This window comes from Chelon labrosus (genome assembly GCF_963514085.1).
Source record: "Chelon labrosus genome assembly, chromosome: 5".
NCBI lineage: Eukaryota > Metazoa > Chordata > Actinopteri > Mugiliformes > Mugilidae > Chelon > Chelon labrosus.
In genome coordinates this window covers 18,914,497-18,932,710 of record NC_140341.1, presented here as the reverse complement: position 1 = coordinate 18,932,710, position 18,214 = coordinate 18,914,497, and the positions used below count along the sequence as shown (strand labels likewise).

At 41.5% G+C, this 18,214-nt stretch overlaps 1 protein-coding gene across 2 annotated transcripts in view; it reads left to right on the top strand.

The window, feature by feature from the left end:
• Positions 1-11,683, top strand: part of galnt13 (polypeptide N-acetylgalactosaminyltransferase 13) — a gene marked incomplete at both ends in the record, with an annotated part of 31,183 nt that extends 19,500 nt beyond the window's left edge. The window contains 4 exons of one of the 2 annotated variants that reach the window (XM_084545375.1): positions 155-253; positions 821-955; positions 1,253-1,282; positions 3,866-4,051. In XM_084545375.1, the coding sequence (XP_084401501.1) occupies positions 155-253; positions 821-955; positions 1,253-1,282; positions 3,866-4,051 (450 nt within the window). Of the gene's footprint in view, positions 1-154; positions 254-820; positions 956-1,252; positions 1,283-3,865; positions 4,052-8,744 lie in introns of those variants that run through there. The other variant, XM_084545376.1, reaches the window with a different exon arrangement.
• Positions 11,684-18,214: the final 6,531 nt, after the last annotated feature.

Genomic DNA, 18,214 nt, shown 5'->3' with positions numbered 1-18,214 from the left:
ATTCCGTAAACTTTGTGACACCAAAAGGATGAAAGAGATTTCCAAAAGTGCGACTGTATTTTGAGTGGCTGAATCACTAGTAGCCATGAAGGTGAAGTGTCTAGATGCAATTTTAATTTGAAGGAACTTCTGTCTGTGTGCTTAATATCTGTAGATCAGAAATGTCGAGACCAACCAGTGTGTGGACAACATGGGAAGGAAGGAGAACGAGAAAGTTGGCTTTTTCAACTGTCATGGCATGGGTGGAAACCAGGTATATCTCATATTTATATTCAGATATAATTACTGTACTTCTGAGATTTTCAAGCTTCTTTGTTGTGGTGTGGTGTTCTAAATGTATGATTCATTGTCTACACACAATATCCTGTATATACAAACTGTCAGGGAAATACTGTGTATAATTTCTGCTAATAGAATTAAGAATAAAGAGTAGTTTTTAATTTTACGTTAAATCCCCTAAACCTGTGGGATAAATTAAAGGATTATCTTATCTTATTTCATTATTGCATAAATGCTTGAGCTGAAGTTGGATTCCAGGTGTGTTCAAAACATTTGGAGGCTCGTTTTCCACCCAAGTATTCATTCTAATTTCTTATGTGCAGTGTTGATTTATGTCAAAAGATAATAGTTTGATTGGATTCTGGTCTAATTATTGTGCCCTTTATGAAACACTATATCTTGATACCTTGAACAGTGCATAGTCAGTTCAAATCAAGCACCCAGCACATCACACGTCATAAAGGTTTAGATGAGAAATCAAAATAAAATCGAGAATGTTAATATTGCTTTTCACAGACATTAAACTTTTTTTTTCTTACAGGTGTTCTCATACACGGCGGATAAAGAAATCCGGACAGATGACCTCTGTTTGGACGTCTCCCGCCTCAACGGACCTGTCGTCATGCTCAAGTGTCACCACATGAAGGGCAATCAGATGTTTGAGTATGATGCTGAGGTAGGATCTGCGTTCACTGCAGCCAACAAATAATCCAAAATGAGACTGTAATTGCAGGTAGCTACTCCTGATGATATACCAAAAAAAAGTCTGATGAAATGCTACTGAGTTGTAAGTTTTTGTGTCATCGTGTTATTGTACGAGCAGTGGTTCACTTGGAGGAGGTGGGTAGTAAAAAATTAGATACTGGAATACCTTATTCCTGCCACCAGATGGCGCTGCATGTTGTGTTTTTTTATCGAGCAGCACAGGAGTTGAGCAGCTGTTTCTCTCCTCATCTTCTCTCATTTTGCACAGTTTGTTGGCAAATGGGAATATGATTTTGAGGTAAGCTGTTCAAGTCATCCCTGAATATTTCTCCATAGTTTGCCTCCTGTGATTCCAGTGTTGTGTGTGAACTATGAAGTGCAATTTCTAGAGTAGATCCTTTAAATCTTGTTGTAAACTTAAACCTTTTCCTTAAAAGAAATGAAATCCTATTTGGAAAGTGATCCTTATATTTTTGTCTTTTTGTATTATGTGTCACTTACTCATAAAATGCCACTTCCAGACAACTAGTAATATCACATGAATTTATCTGCAGCAGGACTGTCAAATCAGAAGTGACCAAATCTGTTACACAAATGACAAGACCAATGCTGAACTTAATTACTAGTGACTAGTCACCTATCAAGATCAGAGCTAAAAATAAAGCTAACTTAGAAAAGAAACCAACAGCAATGCATTTTTATGTTGTGTGGTTCAGTGCAGACCTTTCGCCCTAAGACACACTCACAGAACACGCAGCTGAATTCATAGAAAAATCGAATGTGTCTGTCACAGTTTATCAATTTGTGTCACTTTAGTGCCCAAATGAAAACAAAATGAGATAAATGAAAAAGCCAAAAACTGTGTATTAAACACCAGGGTTTCATTTTATTCGTGGTTATGGAATCTGTTATAGTATTATACTTTGAATCTTCAATCAAATGGAGAAACAGAAGCTGTTGGCAGGAAACAGAAAGACATTTTGAATCTCAATGGAAACCTAAATTGTGCTCTTCGGCAGGAAAAATCCATTATGGATTGTACAACTAAAAAAGCATTTTTATATTAACAATTTATTCATTTTTAAACCACTGGGAGATGGTTGGACAAGACTACAGTGAATACAGCGTTCTCCACAAGTGAGTGAGATGTCCCATCTCTGACATGTCGATATGACAATTTGAGGAAACCCAGAGGCCTTTCCATCAAGCACTGAACAAACCCTAGGAGAAATCCTTTCATTACACTTTGTTCTCTGGGTGCATTCTTAAAATGGAAAATGTGAATAATTCATAAAAGAAGAGAACAAGTCTCTGTTGTAAACAGCATTGGGGTTTCACCGCTGCCAGTGGCCGAGGTTATTTTTAGCCCAGGCATGACTGACAGGGGCTGAATCCTGGGTGACTATAGTACCATTACCATTTCATCTGGTCATCAGTTTCACCTTAGGAGAATACCTGACTTTTCCAGATTCCTGCTGTATTCATTTACAGCCGTGACCGACAGCCATCCTTCTTTTTCACTTGCTCTGCTGTTTCAACCAAAAAACTGTGCTTTCTGGGAAATCTATCGCACATAAATGTGTCAGATACAAACATTGTAGTTGTTAAAATAGCTTCTCAAGTCTCGCCACATAGAGTGCGATAGTCTGCTGAATTTTCCACCTTTGCTTGATTTCTTACTTCAGATTCTCCCTTTTACAAGCCGTGAATATTTTAGCTAAATCACACTTGGTGGACTTTTGTGGGGGAAAATGCAGTTAATGAGTTTTCTACAGATACAGTGCGTGAGTCATAGACTGACAGGCATCAAACTCACAATGTGAAATGACAGTGTCTTTATTCTAATGTAGCATGCATGTCATATTGGATGGAGAATTATTTACAAGGGAGAAATGTATAAGTGTGATAACTCCAGGACATAGGCTGTATCAAGCAGTTGAAAAAAGAACAAAAATTACGACACATTAACAAAATTGCAAATGTAAACTATTTGATAAAACCATTATTAAATGAAACAAACATAAGGTTTGAAGGCTGATTGATATGTTTGTGGCCTTGAGTAGAAGGTGTCAGTTTAAGAAAACCTAGCACATTTATAGCATTTTTATTTATTTATTTATTTTTTAACATAGTCCCTTCCTACATTTACACAGTTAGTTATGGGTTCTTGTTGAACCTTCAGAAAATGTTTCACAGCAGCGATTATGTCATCTTCACTGTAAATATTGCAGGCAATAAGCTCCTTCATCTAGGAGAAGATCATGTGAAAAGAGCCTCCATTCTAGACCGGTAAACCCTTACAGATGAGAGACAGTGCTGACTTACAATATTCAATTACCTGAAACAGAAATGCCACAAAGTTTCTAACTTCAAACTTTCTGCATAGTCACTGAACGAGCTGAAGTGGATGTGCATCCAGCAAAGCTCTTCTTCTACATTTTGCTTCAAACTAAACAATAACTTGCTGGATGTCACAAAGTCCATAGAATGCAATTAAATAAAAAATTTTTTAGATTGCATAAAAGGTTAGATGTTAATATCACAGCAGCTTTACCTTATTGTGTACTGACTGGTGCTTACAGCCTGTGTGGTTTCATGAATTTAACACACAGCCAAGGCCTATTACCAAAACACAGTGTCTCCAGTAACTAAATAAAAATGAGAACATATAGACCCAGTTTGTCAATACTTAATGGTTATTCAGCTCAGGGTTGGAGTGAAGGTTGAATGCCTTGAATAAATAACACACTTTAGTATAAACTGTAAGTTAATAACTGGGAGAGTTTGCAGTGAAGAAGAGACGCATCTATTTATGAATACCTTGATGACTCTGACTTACCTTCACAACCATCTGTCCCTTTTCCCTCCCGGCTCACTGCAGAAGCACACCTTCCTCCACATCATCACCCAATCATGTCTGACCATCGCCCGTCTGGAGGACGGCACCTATGGCCCCACTGTGGAGTATTGTAACAACAGCCCAGTACAGTCGTGGATCCTCCACAACTACACTCGTCTGGAGGTCGCTAGACACCTCTACTACAGTCCCACGGATTATTTTCTCTAAACTCACCTCTGCTCTTGGGGGGCTGTGGGGGGCCTGAGGTGAGCAGAAGTTAGGTTTAGATTAGAGGCTGGTGGTCATTGTGATGTAGTTTAGAGTTTGTAGAACTTGTAGATTTGTTTGACCTGTTAAAGCTTCAATAGACATATTTGTAGCGGATAGTTGTCTCCCATCTCACAGAAATTTTGATTTTCTTTCTTTTTTTTTAGTTAGAATAGAGAATAGCTTGTTGGCCTTTCAGGATTTAGTAGCAATGTGCATGCAAATGTTTTTAGGAAGCACTAAGTAGTGACCTTTTATGAGGGACAGAAGCATGTTAGGCAATAACAGATGTCCCATCAGGATTCTTCAGTATATAAGGTGCTGTCTCCAAGAGCTTCAGCTAGTCGTCATGCCAAATTAGATCTAATCTGACATTTATTTTCCAGCATAAATATTTTATTTTGATGTGAAAATTCACTGGCTGTCCTCTGGATAGCCTGCGCCTGGTGAATGATAGCAGAGATGGAGGAGGATGGGGTTATTTTTAGCTGATTATCTACGTGCAGGGCTGATTGAAATGGGCTTTCCATTGTTTACAAGTTCTTTTGAAGTGATCCTTCATTGTGAACCTACCTTTCATGGCCCTGGTCTCTCAGGCTACTCTCATATTGGCCTGAAGCAGCTGTGTACACTGTGTGCCATGTACATATTGTAAAACCGATGAATCCCAATTATCGGTGCTCTTCACCGCTCAGCCTGCTTATTTGCATACTTTTGTAAGGAATGTTTTGTGGCTCAGCATTTCTGTCCATTTCAGAGTTGTTATTTTCTTGCCTTTTCCACATTTTGGTTCCGTCAGTCATTTTCTTTCTTGCCGTTTCGATTCTGTTGAGTTATCTGGAGTTTACACCTCACAGTCCTGTACCGCTGCGCCTCTCAAAACACTAAAGAGCAATTTCACTGTAGCATGCCACAGTTTTTGTGTCCAAGCAGGGTAAATTGGGTAAGCAGCTCCCAGGATTGCTGGTGTGTGTCAGAGTTGCGGTAGGGAAGTGACCTGCTGTTAGATGGCCTGATTTGCTGTTCGCACCCAGAGGTCCTCCTGGCATACACAAAAGCAGGACAGCATTAAAGCAAATGAGACTGTTGCTGACTCTGCCATGAGATAAAAGGAATCTGCTGTTTTTGTATCTCCCACAAAAAGCGACTCAGCCCAGATCTCCCTCCACACTCGGCGCAGGATCACGTCAAACAGGAACTCTTGTGCCTTTCAGCTAGTCCCCTGTGCTGCCTGGTGACAAAGGATACTATTCTTCAACCGGGGTTTACGGTTAGAAACCATCCTCATTTAATTAGCCGGTCTCAGCTGTGCACCTTCAGTAACTCGCTCCAGAGACACTGCTTGGTTTGCTGGGAGGCTGAGAGGGGAGTTTTCTCTGCCCCAAAGCAGGCATGAAATAATTATGAGCAAAGGACAGGACCTCCACATTTCTACTAATTTCATTAGATGAGGATCATTTTTTTCTACCCACTGCTGTTTTATTCCGCTTCTGTAATGACTGCCGTTAGAGTAGGTGAGGATCTTTGAATGAAGGTATATAATTCTCAATATCCCCTCAGCCACCCGTATGATTTACAGATGAGGTTAAACTACCCCCAGGTTGGAAAAGTTCTGTATAAGAAAAATGCCTTCAAAGAAATGTGTTGATCCTACTGCTGGTCATTTGCACACGCTACAAAAAATATAGTCAGTCTGGAATAACAGAACCCTTTTGATCTTCATTATTTATTCTTCTTCCCTGTCTACAGAGAACACTGCCTCTAGGGTGTAGCTTTTGTTTTAAAAAATGAATGATTCTTTTTCAAAAAACTCAAGAACAGTAGAATGTCTCTAGTGTAGAACAACCTTATTGTTCTTTGACTTTTTTGGCAGGTGTGTAAGGTTGTTTGCCACCTGCTCTCTTTGTTCTTGCTCTGTTTGAACAAATGTGGCCTGTAGGGCGGTCTACAATCTGCACTTCAAGCAAGATGTCTGTGTGTCTGTGTGTGTGTGTGTGTGTACGTGTGTGTGTGTGCATGCACTTCTTTGTGTCCAGGAAGAGAATGTCAGACCCTTGTATTTTATAGCTTAAGATCAAATATGGCCTGATTGTCTCTGTGAGCTCATTAGTCTGAATACCCTCTGTCAACAGTCAAAGAACAGTCTTGTTTTAATGAACACTGGTGTCTCAACGGCAGGATAAAAAAAATCATGCTAATGCACACGTTCTTATGCCAGACTGTGGGTTGTTGTTTTATTTTATGTTTGCGCTGTTTGAAACCGACTCCCAAGATAACGCTGTATTACGCTGCAGACCGTTAAACTTGAGGTTATCTCGATTTTGATGTTGCGAGGCTTCTTTCATAAATCTATACATTTTTATACAACAGTATACAGAGCCTTAGTAGCACCTAACATCATTTTCTCAATTTCACTCTTGGCATTGTTTCCTTACAAACCTACTCCAAGTCCTCCTCTCCTCTGCATGTGATTACTAGGACGAGAGGAGCAACTCAAGTGAGGAGGGGAATTGCGGAAGCATGTAACTTCTGAAGGAATTAACATAAATGGTTAATCAAAGCCATTGAGAGGTCTCTTGCAGTTGTTAGTGGGGGGTGTTATATCTGGTATTTCTGTGGCAGATAGCCACAGATTCTCTCCTGTGGTACATGCTCACAGGATGCAGCTCATCACAACAGGTGTCTTTTTTCCTGTCTGGTCCAGTCTGTTCTGTCCTCTGGCTTTTATGGTTTACGTGACAGAAGAGCACACAGGCAAACCGTGGCATGGAGGAGCTGGAGAGAAATACAATAATTACATTAGCGGTGACTCTGTTTTCTTCAGGTGTCTCAGAAATCTGTGACAGTGAATCAGCATGCACAGTACCAAAACCCAGAAGCTAAAACAACAAAATAGAAATTCAGTCAGCATTAATTTTACTGAAATGTCTTTCATGATGAAGGCCTGTTAATCAGTCACTGTCACATGAGCTGAATGAGACACATCCTGATACTTGTCGCATGGTTCATTTAGTTAGTAGATGATGGCACATTTGTCCTGTGATGATGTAGCTCCTATTTTTTATTTTTTTTTCCTGAAGGGTTATCAAAACACTTTCATAAGAACACAGTTGCTCTGTTTTTGAAGCCGCAACATTTTGCTTTCAGCTCTGTGTGTCCAAGTTTGTTGCTGTCATACATCATGGCATAAATATGCCACAAGGTTAATGTGACTTATTTTAGTTACATCAAGTCTAATACCAGTATTACCACAAACAATATAATATGGCATGGTAAAATACACTAATATAAAATATATAAATGCAATTTAAAATAACTTTAAAATAACATTAATACAATTCACACAGTACAATTGATAAAGCAGTGTAATGACCAAAGACATGGACTGTATAGAAGTATAGATGATGCCTCTGTGATGCCCTCCATAGGTTTACTGAAGAGCATCTTTTAAGCTTAGTAACTCCCATTTATTTAAAAACACTGAAGAGGTGGAGTGTGAGAGGAGCTGAGCTGGGTGGATGACACCTGGCAGATATCACTCAAACCATCTGTTTCTCAAAGAAGCCACGCCCTTAATCATGCACAAGCCTTATTGCAATTCATATGGATGAGTCATATAACAAATACAACACCTGTACAGTTGTCGTGGATATAGAAATTAGCTATAGAGACTCGAACCTCATTGCTAACTGCATTTATTGGTGCTTTGCATCGTTTTTTTGTTGTTGTTGTTTTTTTCAGCACCAGAAGCTTCCGCTTGGCTGAGGCACATACGATTTTGCCTGTTGTACCTGTCGTTTTCTCAACAATCTCAACAACTGACATAAAAAATGCTTCACAAATTTCCCAGCAGTGAAAAAACAGACCAAAAATGATTTATTCCTCATCTCTACGTATTTATTTTTCCCTCTAGTGCAGGGAGGGCAAATAAGTTGTGGCTTTTAGCAGCAAAAGATCCAGATATTTCGCTCTGATATAAGTAGAGACCGAAATAGAGCTAAAAGGGAACACATTTTAGGTACAAAGCTAACGAGAGTTGGAAATGTGACAGTTTCTGGGGTGTTGACAGCACTAGCAACAGGTTAATGTGACAAGAACATTTTTGAATATCCAAAATGTGTAATACCAAGGTTTGGTTTCAGTCCCTCTAAAGCAAAGACACTTTTTGTTTATTAATTATTGATGACACTGATTCGCGGACACAGAAATCCTTCTTCCACTGTAAAGTGACAATGAGAAGTCTCTTCACCATCAGGAGCCTGAATTCGGGGGGGCAGCACTTTCACTTTTTCTTGTCTAGAAGCTTGATTTGATGTTGTGATTGTATTTTCTTGCTTCAGCCAATGAACGTAAGAAGTGTCAATGCACATTTACTGGGCCGACACATACAGGCAAAAAGTGAGAAATCCATCAAGCGTTTCTGTGAAGCTTCATCAGCATCATCTATGTACGTGTAACTTTCTCCCAGTGGACAAGAAGTGAAGTACAGTAAATGACACAGGCAAATGTTAAGATGGAGGGTGGGCTCATTTAAGCGGACTTTACAGTGAACCAATGGAGAAGTCGTCCTTTAACTTAATTTTATTTAGTCTGTACATTCACGTGTACGTGTTCACATTTTTCTCATTTCCTGTTGTCATCCTTCTCTCTCCAGCGACTCACTCTGCTGCACGTGAACAGCAACCAGTGCTTGGACATGCCGACTGAGGAGGACAAGATGGTCCCCACCCTGAGAGACTGCAACGGCAGCCGCTCTCAGCAGTGGTTGCTCCGTAACATGACCCTGAGCGTCTGATCCCTCACCTCACTGCTCCCTCCTCCGCTCTGTCCTCCTCCAAACAGTCCTGGCTCTCCACACCCTCACCAGGTGGCTCTTATCACACACACATCACACGCCTCTCCCTGTAACAGCCTGGCCAGCAAATACAAAGATCCAGGCAGCAGCGGCTTATCTTCCATTATGGAGGCGTCTCTCCTTACAGCTCGCCGCAGGTTTGAGAGAGGCTGCACCTGCCATTCCGACGTGACACGACAAGCTGTAGCTTTGGGGACCTCTTTTTGTCCGAGCTGGGAGAACAGTGCGTGGGGTCTGTGCATGGAGGACACAGATATGAAAGAAATTCAACTGTGTCAGATCCCGGCTAGCCACACATCCACTATGCTGTTCAGACTCCTAGAGATTACAATTAAACAGTAGCACCGATAATGTGGTAGACAAGTCTCTGAGAGGGCCTGCAATGTTCCTGTATGCCATGTCCCGGCAGTGCATTTGTGGGTCAACAGTAGGTACAATCTTAGAACAAGACAGCTGGTTCGCTGCTCATCCTCTTTTCCATATCAGTGTCTGGTGCATTCAAACAAGAGGAAAGTTACATTGGTAAGGGAGCCAAACCAGTTCTGGATAGTGAGGCAGACAAAGACGATAACATTTTGGTGTAAGGAATTATAAGCTATAAGGATACTGCAGCTTCAGACATACAGTATATTTTTTATTTGTAAAAGTGGAACTTACTTCTGGACAAATTGCTTTTTGGGCGTTTCCCATGGCAACGCTTGACTGAGGAATTTTGCGGTGTTTCACTCAACGGAGGATATTGTAGCCCCGTGCAACCTACTAACATCACCCTCTGTAACAAGCTCACATACTGTAGCATCAGAGATTTAAGACAAAGGCCTTTGTTTTGTCTGTTTTGCGACTCTCGTGCTGTAGAGTTTTTTTTTGTTGTTGTTGTTGTTGTTGTTTTTTTTAAAGCTAACAAGCTTCCAAAGAGAAACTGGAAGCCCACCCTCACAGACGCCGACCAATCAAACTGCAGCCAGTTCATACATAACACAAACATGTTTTTAAAAACTCCTTTTAACTAAACAGAAGTTGCAGTTTTACAGGCGTCTATTAGGTTTGGTTATCGAGGATTTGTAAAATGTCATGCCCTTGTGTTTAAGGTTTTGTACTGAAATGATGTAGTGGAGACACCGTTTCTAAATTACCTCAAACATATCTTTCAAATTCTACCACTGAAATTCCTTGTAATTACATTGGTTGCCTTGAGGTGTTTGGATAAAAAATAATATGTCAATGCCAGTGTCCCATATTAGTGGACTGTACGGTTCCATGCTGTAATTTATTCATTAACTACTGATTGAAGAGGAAAAAAGTAATTGGTGGGGGACTGGAAATACTCATCTGAGTACATATTGTATGATTCAGTTCTAATGAATGTAATGTAGAGATATGGAGAATCACACTGTACTTTTATCACTATCTGCAAAAGTGATTATTGAAAACCCTTAGTTCTTTATCAGCTTCAAAAGTTCAGATTCTGTCTACTGGGACAATCTTGAGAAATCACAACGTCTTAGAGCGGGATGTGTGCCTTTAGAAAATAGTCTTGTGTTCGGTTGTTTTTTGGGATGATTGAATCATTATGTTGTTGGAAAAGAAGAATGTTTTCACTCCTAAAGCTCTACAGCATACTGATGAAATCATCGTCATATCTCACGAATATGTCACAACCATATTAATATTTGATTAGACATTCAGTAAGTCAGTATTTCGTGGAACAGTACTCGCCCATTCAACTGTGACGGGTACTTTTCACTTACGGGATCAGACAACCAATGTACATAAGGCTGTTAACATGTTTCTAGCACCGTTCTTGTTGTACATACAGAACCAGTTATTTTTCTAAGATGCTGTAAAACTTGAACACTCCTCAGTGAAAAAAAAAAAAAGACATTGAATGATGAAAAGATCATGGGTTACTGCGGTGTTTCTGTTCGAGGTAATAAAAACCAGTGCTTACCTTGGGTTATGAAATTGCGGTGTGTTTTGGAAATCATCACCGGTCCCACAAAACCAATTCTCACACTACCTAAAGGACCTTAGGTGAGCGTACGCGAGGGAGTGAAACACTATCAATGCTGCTTGAAAACTGAATCCTCGCCAAGTGCCTGCTTGGCATTCAGATTAAAATTCAATGACCTCTTTGATATTACACGCGCACATGTATTGTTTTTCATTATCTTAAAGTGCATGGTGTTAAAATAGGAATGTAATGTTTCAGTGTGCTGGTTGCAAAGTGATGTTACCTGTTTGTACGTTTTTGTTTTTTTGTTTGTTTTTTTTCTTTTTGTAGAAAAAAAAAAATAAAACTTCTACTGAGCATTAATTCCACTGTCGAGCATCTGATGAAAATGTGAACGCTAGCACGTCGCACCAAAGCATAAGTTGATTAATAAGCTTTTAAGACCCCTGTACGTCTCATTACCAGGCTTCACTCAGCGTGTCGGCTTTTTAAACGTGGCAAATTGCAGCCTCTCTTCCGCGATGATGGCCGGGGACAACACCCCTACAGTGGGATGCCGTAGGAATGACATTGTGGTGGATGTCGCCTTCCTCTTTTGTCCAGTATATACAAAGGAGCTTGCCATTGTCAGCTGATGAACACGGATCATTATTCTGTGTACATTTAAGCAAAGAAAGCTTGACCTTTGAGGTGACTCCGCTTTGTTCGAGCTGTTCGACAGACAAAATTACTTTCTCTGAACCGAACACACAGGGGGGAAAAAAAGAGCTGGAGGTTCAATGGATACGGGGAACTGGGAATATCCAAATGACTGAACATTATGAATTTTCCAACTAGTCCTTACTTGAAAGTTCATTCATTTCTTCATATTTTTTGATCATTCGCTTAATGATTTTGCTTTGAAGGAGGTCAAAAAATTGATTACATGCACAGAATCCCTTAAAGACTTTCATATGCGTTCACTTGCCAGTTCATTAGGTACGTTAGTAAAACTGAATGTATTCCACTATAAAGGTCCTGCACTAGCATTTGTTTAAAATAACTGAGAGAGCTGTTGATTCAACTTGTGTTTTCGTTTTGGAGGCTGTGGTTTGTAAGTGCTATTGAATCGCTTTGTGTTGTTCCGACACATGTTTCCATTAATTGGACAACCACATTTTACTGAGTGAGCTAGGGTGACTAAATTGCAGGAACCCTTTTTTTGTGTTTAATTCAATACATTTAACAGCACAAACTACATCCTCCAAAATGATCATAGTTGAATTACCACACCTCTGTTACTCTGTTTCATCATCAACAGTACGATGCATTCATTTTCAATAGTGTACCTATTGATCTGGCAAGTGAGTGAATGCTGTTTTGTCTCAAATCTCCAAAATCCAAAGATTCAAACAGCAAGTTTGCACATTTCATTTGAGTACCTGAAATCAGAAAAAAAATGAATAATTTAAGCTTTTAAATATCAAAGTTATTGACTTTTTTTTTTTACGATGAATAAGATTAGAGTATCACTCGCTTTTATACCCACACCCTTAATATGCGAAGTGTTAGCTTAGCATAAAAGAAATTCAGCCGAACCAGTCTTATGTCTGATATTGTGTCTGTTTTGATTAATTCGTGAAAATGCCGGTGCATAACTTTTTGGTTTTGCAGGTGTTCGTGTGCATGACTGTTTCTTGGCCGGGAGCGGGGGCTTCTTTGACTCTCTTCATCTCACAGAGAGGTCTCGGCCCACAGCAGAGAAGCAGCCCCTACAAATAGATATGTTTTTTATGCAATTAGCGAGACGGATTTAGTTGCATATTGTATGGACAGAGCCAGGCTAGCTGTCTTGCTTTGTTTCCGGTCATCATGCTAAGCGGAGCTAGCCAGCTGCCTCTTGTGGTTTAACGTTCAAAATAAAGTCATAGGGGGATTCTAACTCTTGGCAAGAAAACTAATAAGCATCTCTCGCTAATGTTAAACCACGCTTTTAAAAGACTAACAATTTTAACCAACAGTGTAACATAATTGTTCCAACTTCCAGTGTAATCACTCCCAAGAAGAAAACGTTTTGATTTATGGCATATAATATGAGCATAGGAGAGCAGTGAGCGCTATCATAAAAAAAAAAAATAATCCCCTTTTTAATAATGCACACTCCTACTGCCTATCCTGTATGCTCTATATTTTCCATAAACCCACCTCTGAGGTAGCTGCTGCAGAGGTATTAACAGTTGTTGTTGTGGAGCTGACAGCCCATCAGCGCCTCACCACACTCTCAGCGGGGGCCCTGTGGGGAACTGGCTGCGGTTTCACATGGTCTCACACCTGTAGGAAGCCAAACCCAGGATGGTTAACTGGGCCTTTGAGGATAAGATAGTGGGGTTTTGTGGCCAGACCAGGGGAGTCCATTAAGGGGGTGTGATGCTTTAAAATAATAGCCCTAATGGAAGCCTTATCTGTGGCTATCTGCAGCTCTTGGAGGTGGAACATGCTCACAGTGGAGGCTGTGCAGTTCTCAGCTATTTAAAGCAGGGGATCATTTAAGCTGAGGAAATAAAATAAAAAAAGAAATGTGACTGTGTCTAGAGATCCACGACCATATTACACATAGAGGCATCCCCTAATTTTACCCAGTTAAGCCCTGAAGTCCTTCCCATTCCTCAAACTATTATTTTGTAATGTGTTTCTCTAAATGGTTCTGCACTGCTTTGTCCCCATTTTGTATTGTAAGTACAATTAATCAATGCATGCAAAAGGCTGTAAGGGTTTCTTTATGGTGCTTTAGATCACGGCAGCAAGATTGTGCGGCGTCTCTGCAGAACGGCGCTGTGCGATAGTGGAGGGAAACGAAGGTAGCCCTGAAGCGGCGGAGCGGATCCGAGGTCAGGAGTTTGACAGTGTGCCTGCCCGCTGCAACGTCAACAAGACTGTGTATGTGATTTGTGCTCACTAATTTTCGTTTAGCATTCAAATACACTGGGCCTTGTGTAAATGAAAGCCACCCAGTGTGTATTTGGTGGGTTATTATGAGGAACGCTATGTTGGTAAAATAAGAGGATGACGGGATCAATCCAGGCCTTGCACTTTTTCCACTGTGCCGCTGCATTACTTAAACAGAAGCTCACGTTTAGTCTTTCCTGCTGATTCTCTCTCTGTCTTATCCAGTGGAACGTCCAAGGACACAACGGGAGGAATTGAACCTCTTACATCTTGTGATTGTCTCTCTAACCTGTTTCCATTAGCCCATCATGACAAGAAGCTCTTAACACTTTCGTGCTTTGACTTCAAATACAATGCTGTACGTTTTCTGTCCCATTTCCCGGTGTCTCTGGTGGGTTTGATTGTATGCCGGCCTGCCTGTCTCGCCTCCGCTCTATATATGGGGCTCCATCAACTAAGGGAATCCAATAATGGGTAGCGGCAGAGAGGGGAGAGAGAAAGGGAGAGGGGGGATAATCAACCCTATGGATGTGCCTTTTCTCTCCGCTCGAGACCAAAGCAGAAATCCAGCATTTAATTGTTGTGGGGACCTGAAGTTCCAGAGCGCCTGCATTGAAAAGCAGCTTTAATTAGACATGGTTTGAGGCCAATATCTCAGAGGGGGTCAGATCCACTGCCACAGGAGGCACACACCCTCTGTTTCTCACACACACACACACACACACACAGAATAATGTACAGTACCTGCCTGTAAATGTACAGAGCCAGCCCAGGGATTCGGCTGAGACATTTGTGATGTATGCTTGCAATCTCTTGAGTAATTTTTATTGATTTCCAGGGAGGAAGTGGCTCTAACAAGCTTCTCCTATGTGATAATCTCCTTTTAGCGACGAAAGCAGTGATTAGGAGGAGGGGCCCTGCTGCTTTCAGCTGTAATTGTGTGGTAATCAATCATCAGTCTCCAGGAGCTGTTCAAGGCACTCCTGTTTGGATGCTATTTTTGACCACAGCAGCGACTAACAATGGTGTGTTTTGCTGGGAAAAGAAAAAAAAAAACAGACTACACAATATTTCCATTTGCTGTTAAGCACTGATTAGACTGACAATACAGTTATTTATATTCTATGTGACTAACAGATATCATTATCGAGTCTGCCTTCGCTGCAGCGTCTTTCAGTCACTTACAAACGTCTGTGATGTCTTTTGATCACCACAAGATGCTGACAATTTCATATGTCCCTCAAGACGCTCCATATCTTGACCCACTTGCTTGACTCCTATGGAACCGCTGGTTCGGACTTGCCGCTCTGCTCATGGAACGGTTTTACATTACATGCCAGGCACAGAGGAGAAAGCCCGTTAGTGCCCCCAGCATCCGGCGTGCTTTCTTCAGATCATGTCAAAACCTAATCTTTGCAGAGGAGAAAATCACAGTACATGCCTTTCACGAGGAGGGGATTGTTTGTTGGAAAATTCAAAAGTCGATACCGAGGCAGCGAAAATAAGATTACAGAGATTTTTTTGGCGAGGAAGTTGCAAATTTGTGGGGGGCACAGAAGAACGGATCCATCAAAGCCAGCGTCGGAGCGGAGGCGGTCTACCCTGCTCCGTCTCTGATTGTGGAGATTATGAGGAAAGATGGAAAATTAGAGAAGATTGTCAGAGGCGATTGGCTGATCTTCACTGAGAATGACCTCAAGTGCTGTTCTAGCTGATTTAAAGAGGGGGACAAATGAATCCAGTGTCCTACATTGGTCTCATTAGATTAATAAATCAATCCCACCCACACCCGCCCATCAGTTTCGGTCCAGGCTATTTTTAAGAAATGGGTTACTGAAGATCATCAAAGTATTTCTGATCACTGACTAACACAAGTTTGACATTAGCTGTTGCGAGAAGGGGCCTGTCCATGCAGTGCACTGCTCACAGACAGCAATGGAAGATACAGTTTCGCCGTGGAGAAGGGACTCATTTTCCAGCTAAGTCCTTTGCAAATAGAAGCAAAATGTGCTCCTTTTAAAAAATCCTCCCGTTATTAGACGAGAGCTAATCTGCATAGATTCCAATTTAGTGCACAGTGTTACACGTCAGCTGCCTCCTGGTGTGTGACGAGAACAAGTCCGGACCTTAACCTCCTCCTTGTATTTGGCTGTCACTGACAAAGAGCCAGTGTGCCGAGCAGAATTAAAGAAGCGTTTCTGTGGGGTCTGGAATGTTTGAATGATGGTTCAAATAAGGATTTCTGTAGACTCCCTTATATAAACCACACGGCGCATTGTGCAACTGTCTCTGTGAAATGAGTACTATGAGGAAAGGGGAGCTTCTAATTCAAATTCTTGCTACGAGTGATGAAGATGCTACAAACACTCTGTTTTCTTTTGATTTAGGAGAGTATTTGCTGTTCCACACGGAAGATTTCTGTGTGTATGTATCTTAACAGCTTTATTCAAAAAGTACATGCAGGACAAAACTTTTGTTTCAGTGAGAATATATATATGTGTGTGTGTGTGTGTGTGTGTGTGTGTGTGTGTGTGTGAAACACAGCAATTAAAAATTTCTAGCTCATGGTGCTGTCTGGCTGGCTGTTGGCCAGTCCAAACTAATAGCCTTATTTTTGCTCTGCAAATATGTGAATAGCCTTTTCCTCCTAATGAGCACCAGAATGCATGGATTGGATGACCCGTGTCCCCCCTGCACTCATTATAAAAGTCCTACAGAAGCTGCAGCTAATGTTCACCTGGCAATTATGATGGCCTGGTGACTGATGGGGAAATCTTCTCCTGTCTGTTCCCCTCAAGAGGGCCGGATCACAGAGCCTCGCAGACAGCCCTCGCAGGCATCTCAACTTTGCACTGCGCTGCCTTGCAATCATTCATTTGGAAACGGTTGTGTCGGGGCCTTAGTGCTGTTTTTAGAAGCTACCATTTGTACGGTAGCGCTCGCTGGGCTCTGACTGGACATGGAATATCATGTGGTAAACCACAGGGAGCTACAGGATAATAGGGGGGAGGTTGATTTCGCCTGGAACCAGACTGACTTCACAGCGCATCGATCCCCGTGAGCTCAGACACTGGAAGAAGAAATGGTTAAAAAAAAAAAAAAATGAGGCTCAACAAGCTACTGCAGACATTTGCAGTAAATCTGGCGTGTAAGAGATGAGCAGATGCTGCATGGCGTGGCAAAAGAGGAGGAGGAAATGTTCCACGAGCACATCAGAGTGAAACCACTGCGTGCAAATAAGGTGTCTATGGAGCGTGGTTTAGAAGTTGATTTATTCATTTATTTATTTACCCTTTCTGCAGAGAAAACAAATACAACTTCATTGATCCCTACTGCTGCTGCACTGTTGATAAAGTATGTCTCCTGCTAAAACTGGTTTCTGTGCAAATGTTCAGAGCTGCAGTGATCAGTGGTTTCTTGATTAAGTGATAATTATTCTTTTTTTTTTTTCCCAGGGAGAAATGTTTGCCAGAAAACTCTGCAAGAAAGGTTGCGCTCACACTGCCTCATGTTATTTGAGAGATGGAAGCCTATGTGGGTGTATTCCTCTGTGGCCGGGATGTTGGTAATGCGTTGAGTGAATTCTGGTTGAAGCTGTTTTGTCCCCCTTGAGATCCAATACAGTTTGCCGCGAGTGTCAGCAGCTTCCCTGCAGAACGTGTTACTCCGCCAAGATCTCCTGTGTATAGCGTTCATCGGATGAAGCCTGTGCACTCACCCATGGGATGGAAGGGGGCGGGGGGGGGGGGTCATCGGTGGCAGTTAGCACAGGTGACCCAGAAGTATAACCAGTAAGCCTGGTGCTTTTGTGAATGCACACTGCAAATGGGAAGATATTAGCTTTAACTGTAGATATATTGGAGAGGGGAAATTAGGAGAACAATACACTTGTTCAGCATTATGAAACCAAGCGTGCGTCATGGCATTCCCTTTGGAACACATGGATGAAGGCGGAAAATGTTGCTTTTACTATTTTTATCGTTGCTAGAATTGTTCATTTGAACTATTTGGGCATTATAACACAGACCCAGAGGCCTGTTCACTCATTGTTAGAGCCTGATATGTGGCTCTTGGTGTAATTATTTGAATGCCATCGTGACATCTTGGCTGCAGCTCCACATATTCGATTACTTGAAAGGAGAGAGAGAGAGAGAGAGAGAGAGCGAGAAAAAAAAAACGTCAAATCAGGCGGACCCTCTTCCCTCCTCCTCCAAATTGTCTGCTTTTGTAGTACCACCAGGCAACAGTGAGTGCATCACTGGAAACGTGGAAGTGCGCAGGAGCCGAGCAGGGAAATCGACGGGAAAGAAGGACCCAAGCAGCCAAAAGCCAAAGAGAGCATCTGGTGGATCCCCGCCGCTGAACTATGAGAATCCAGACGACATTTCTCTAA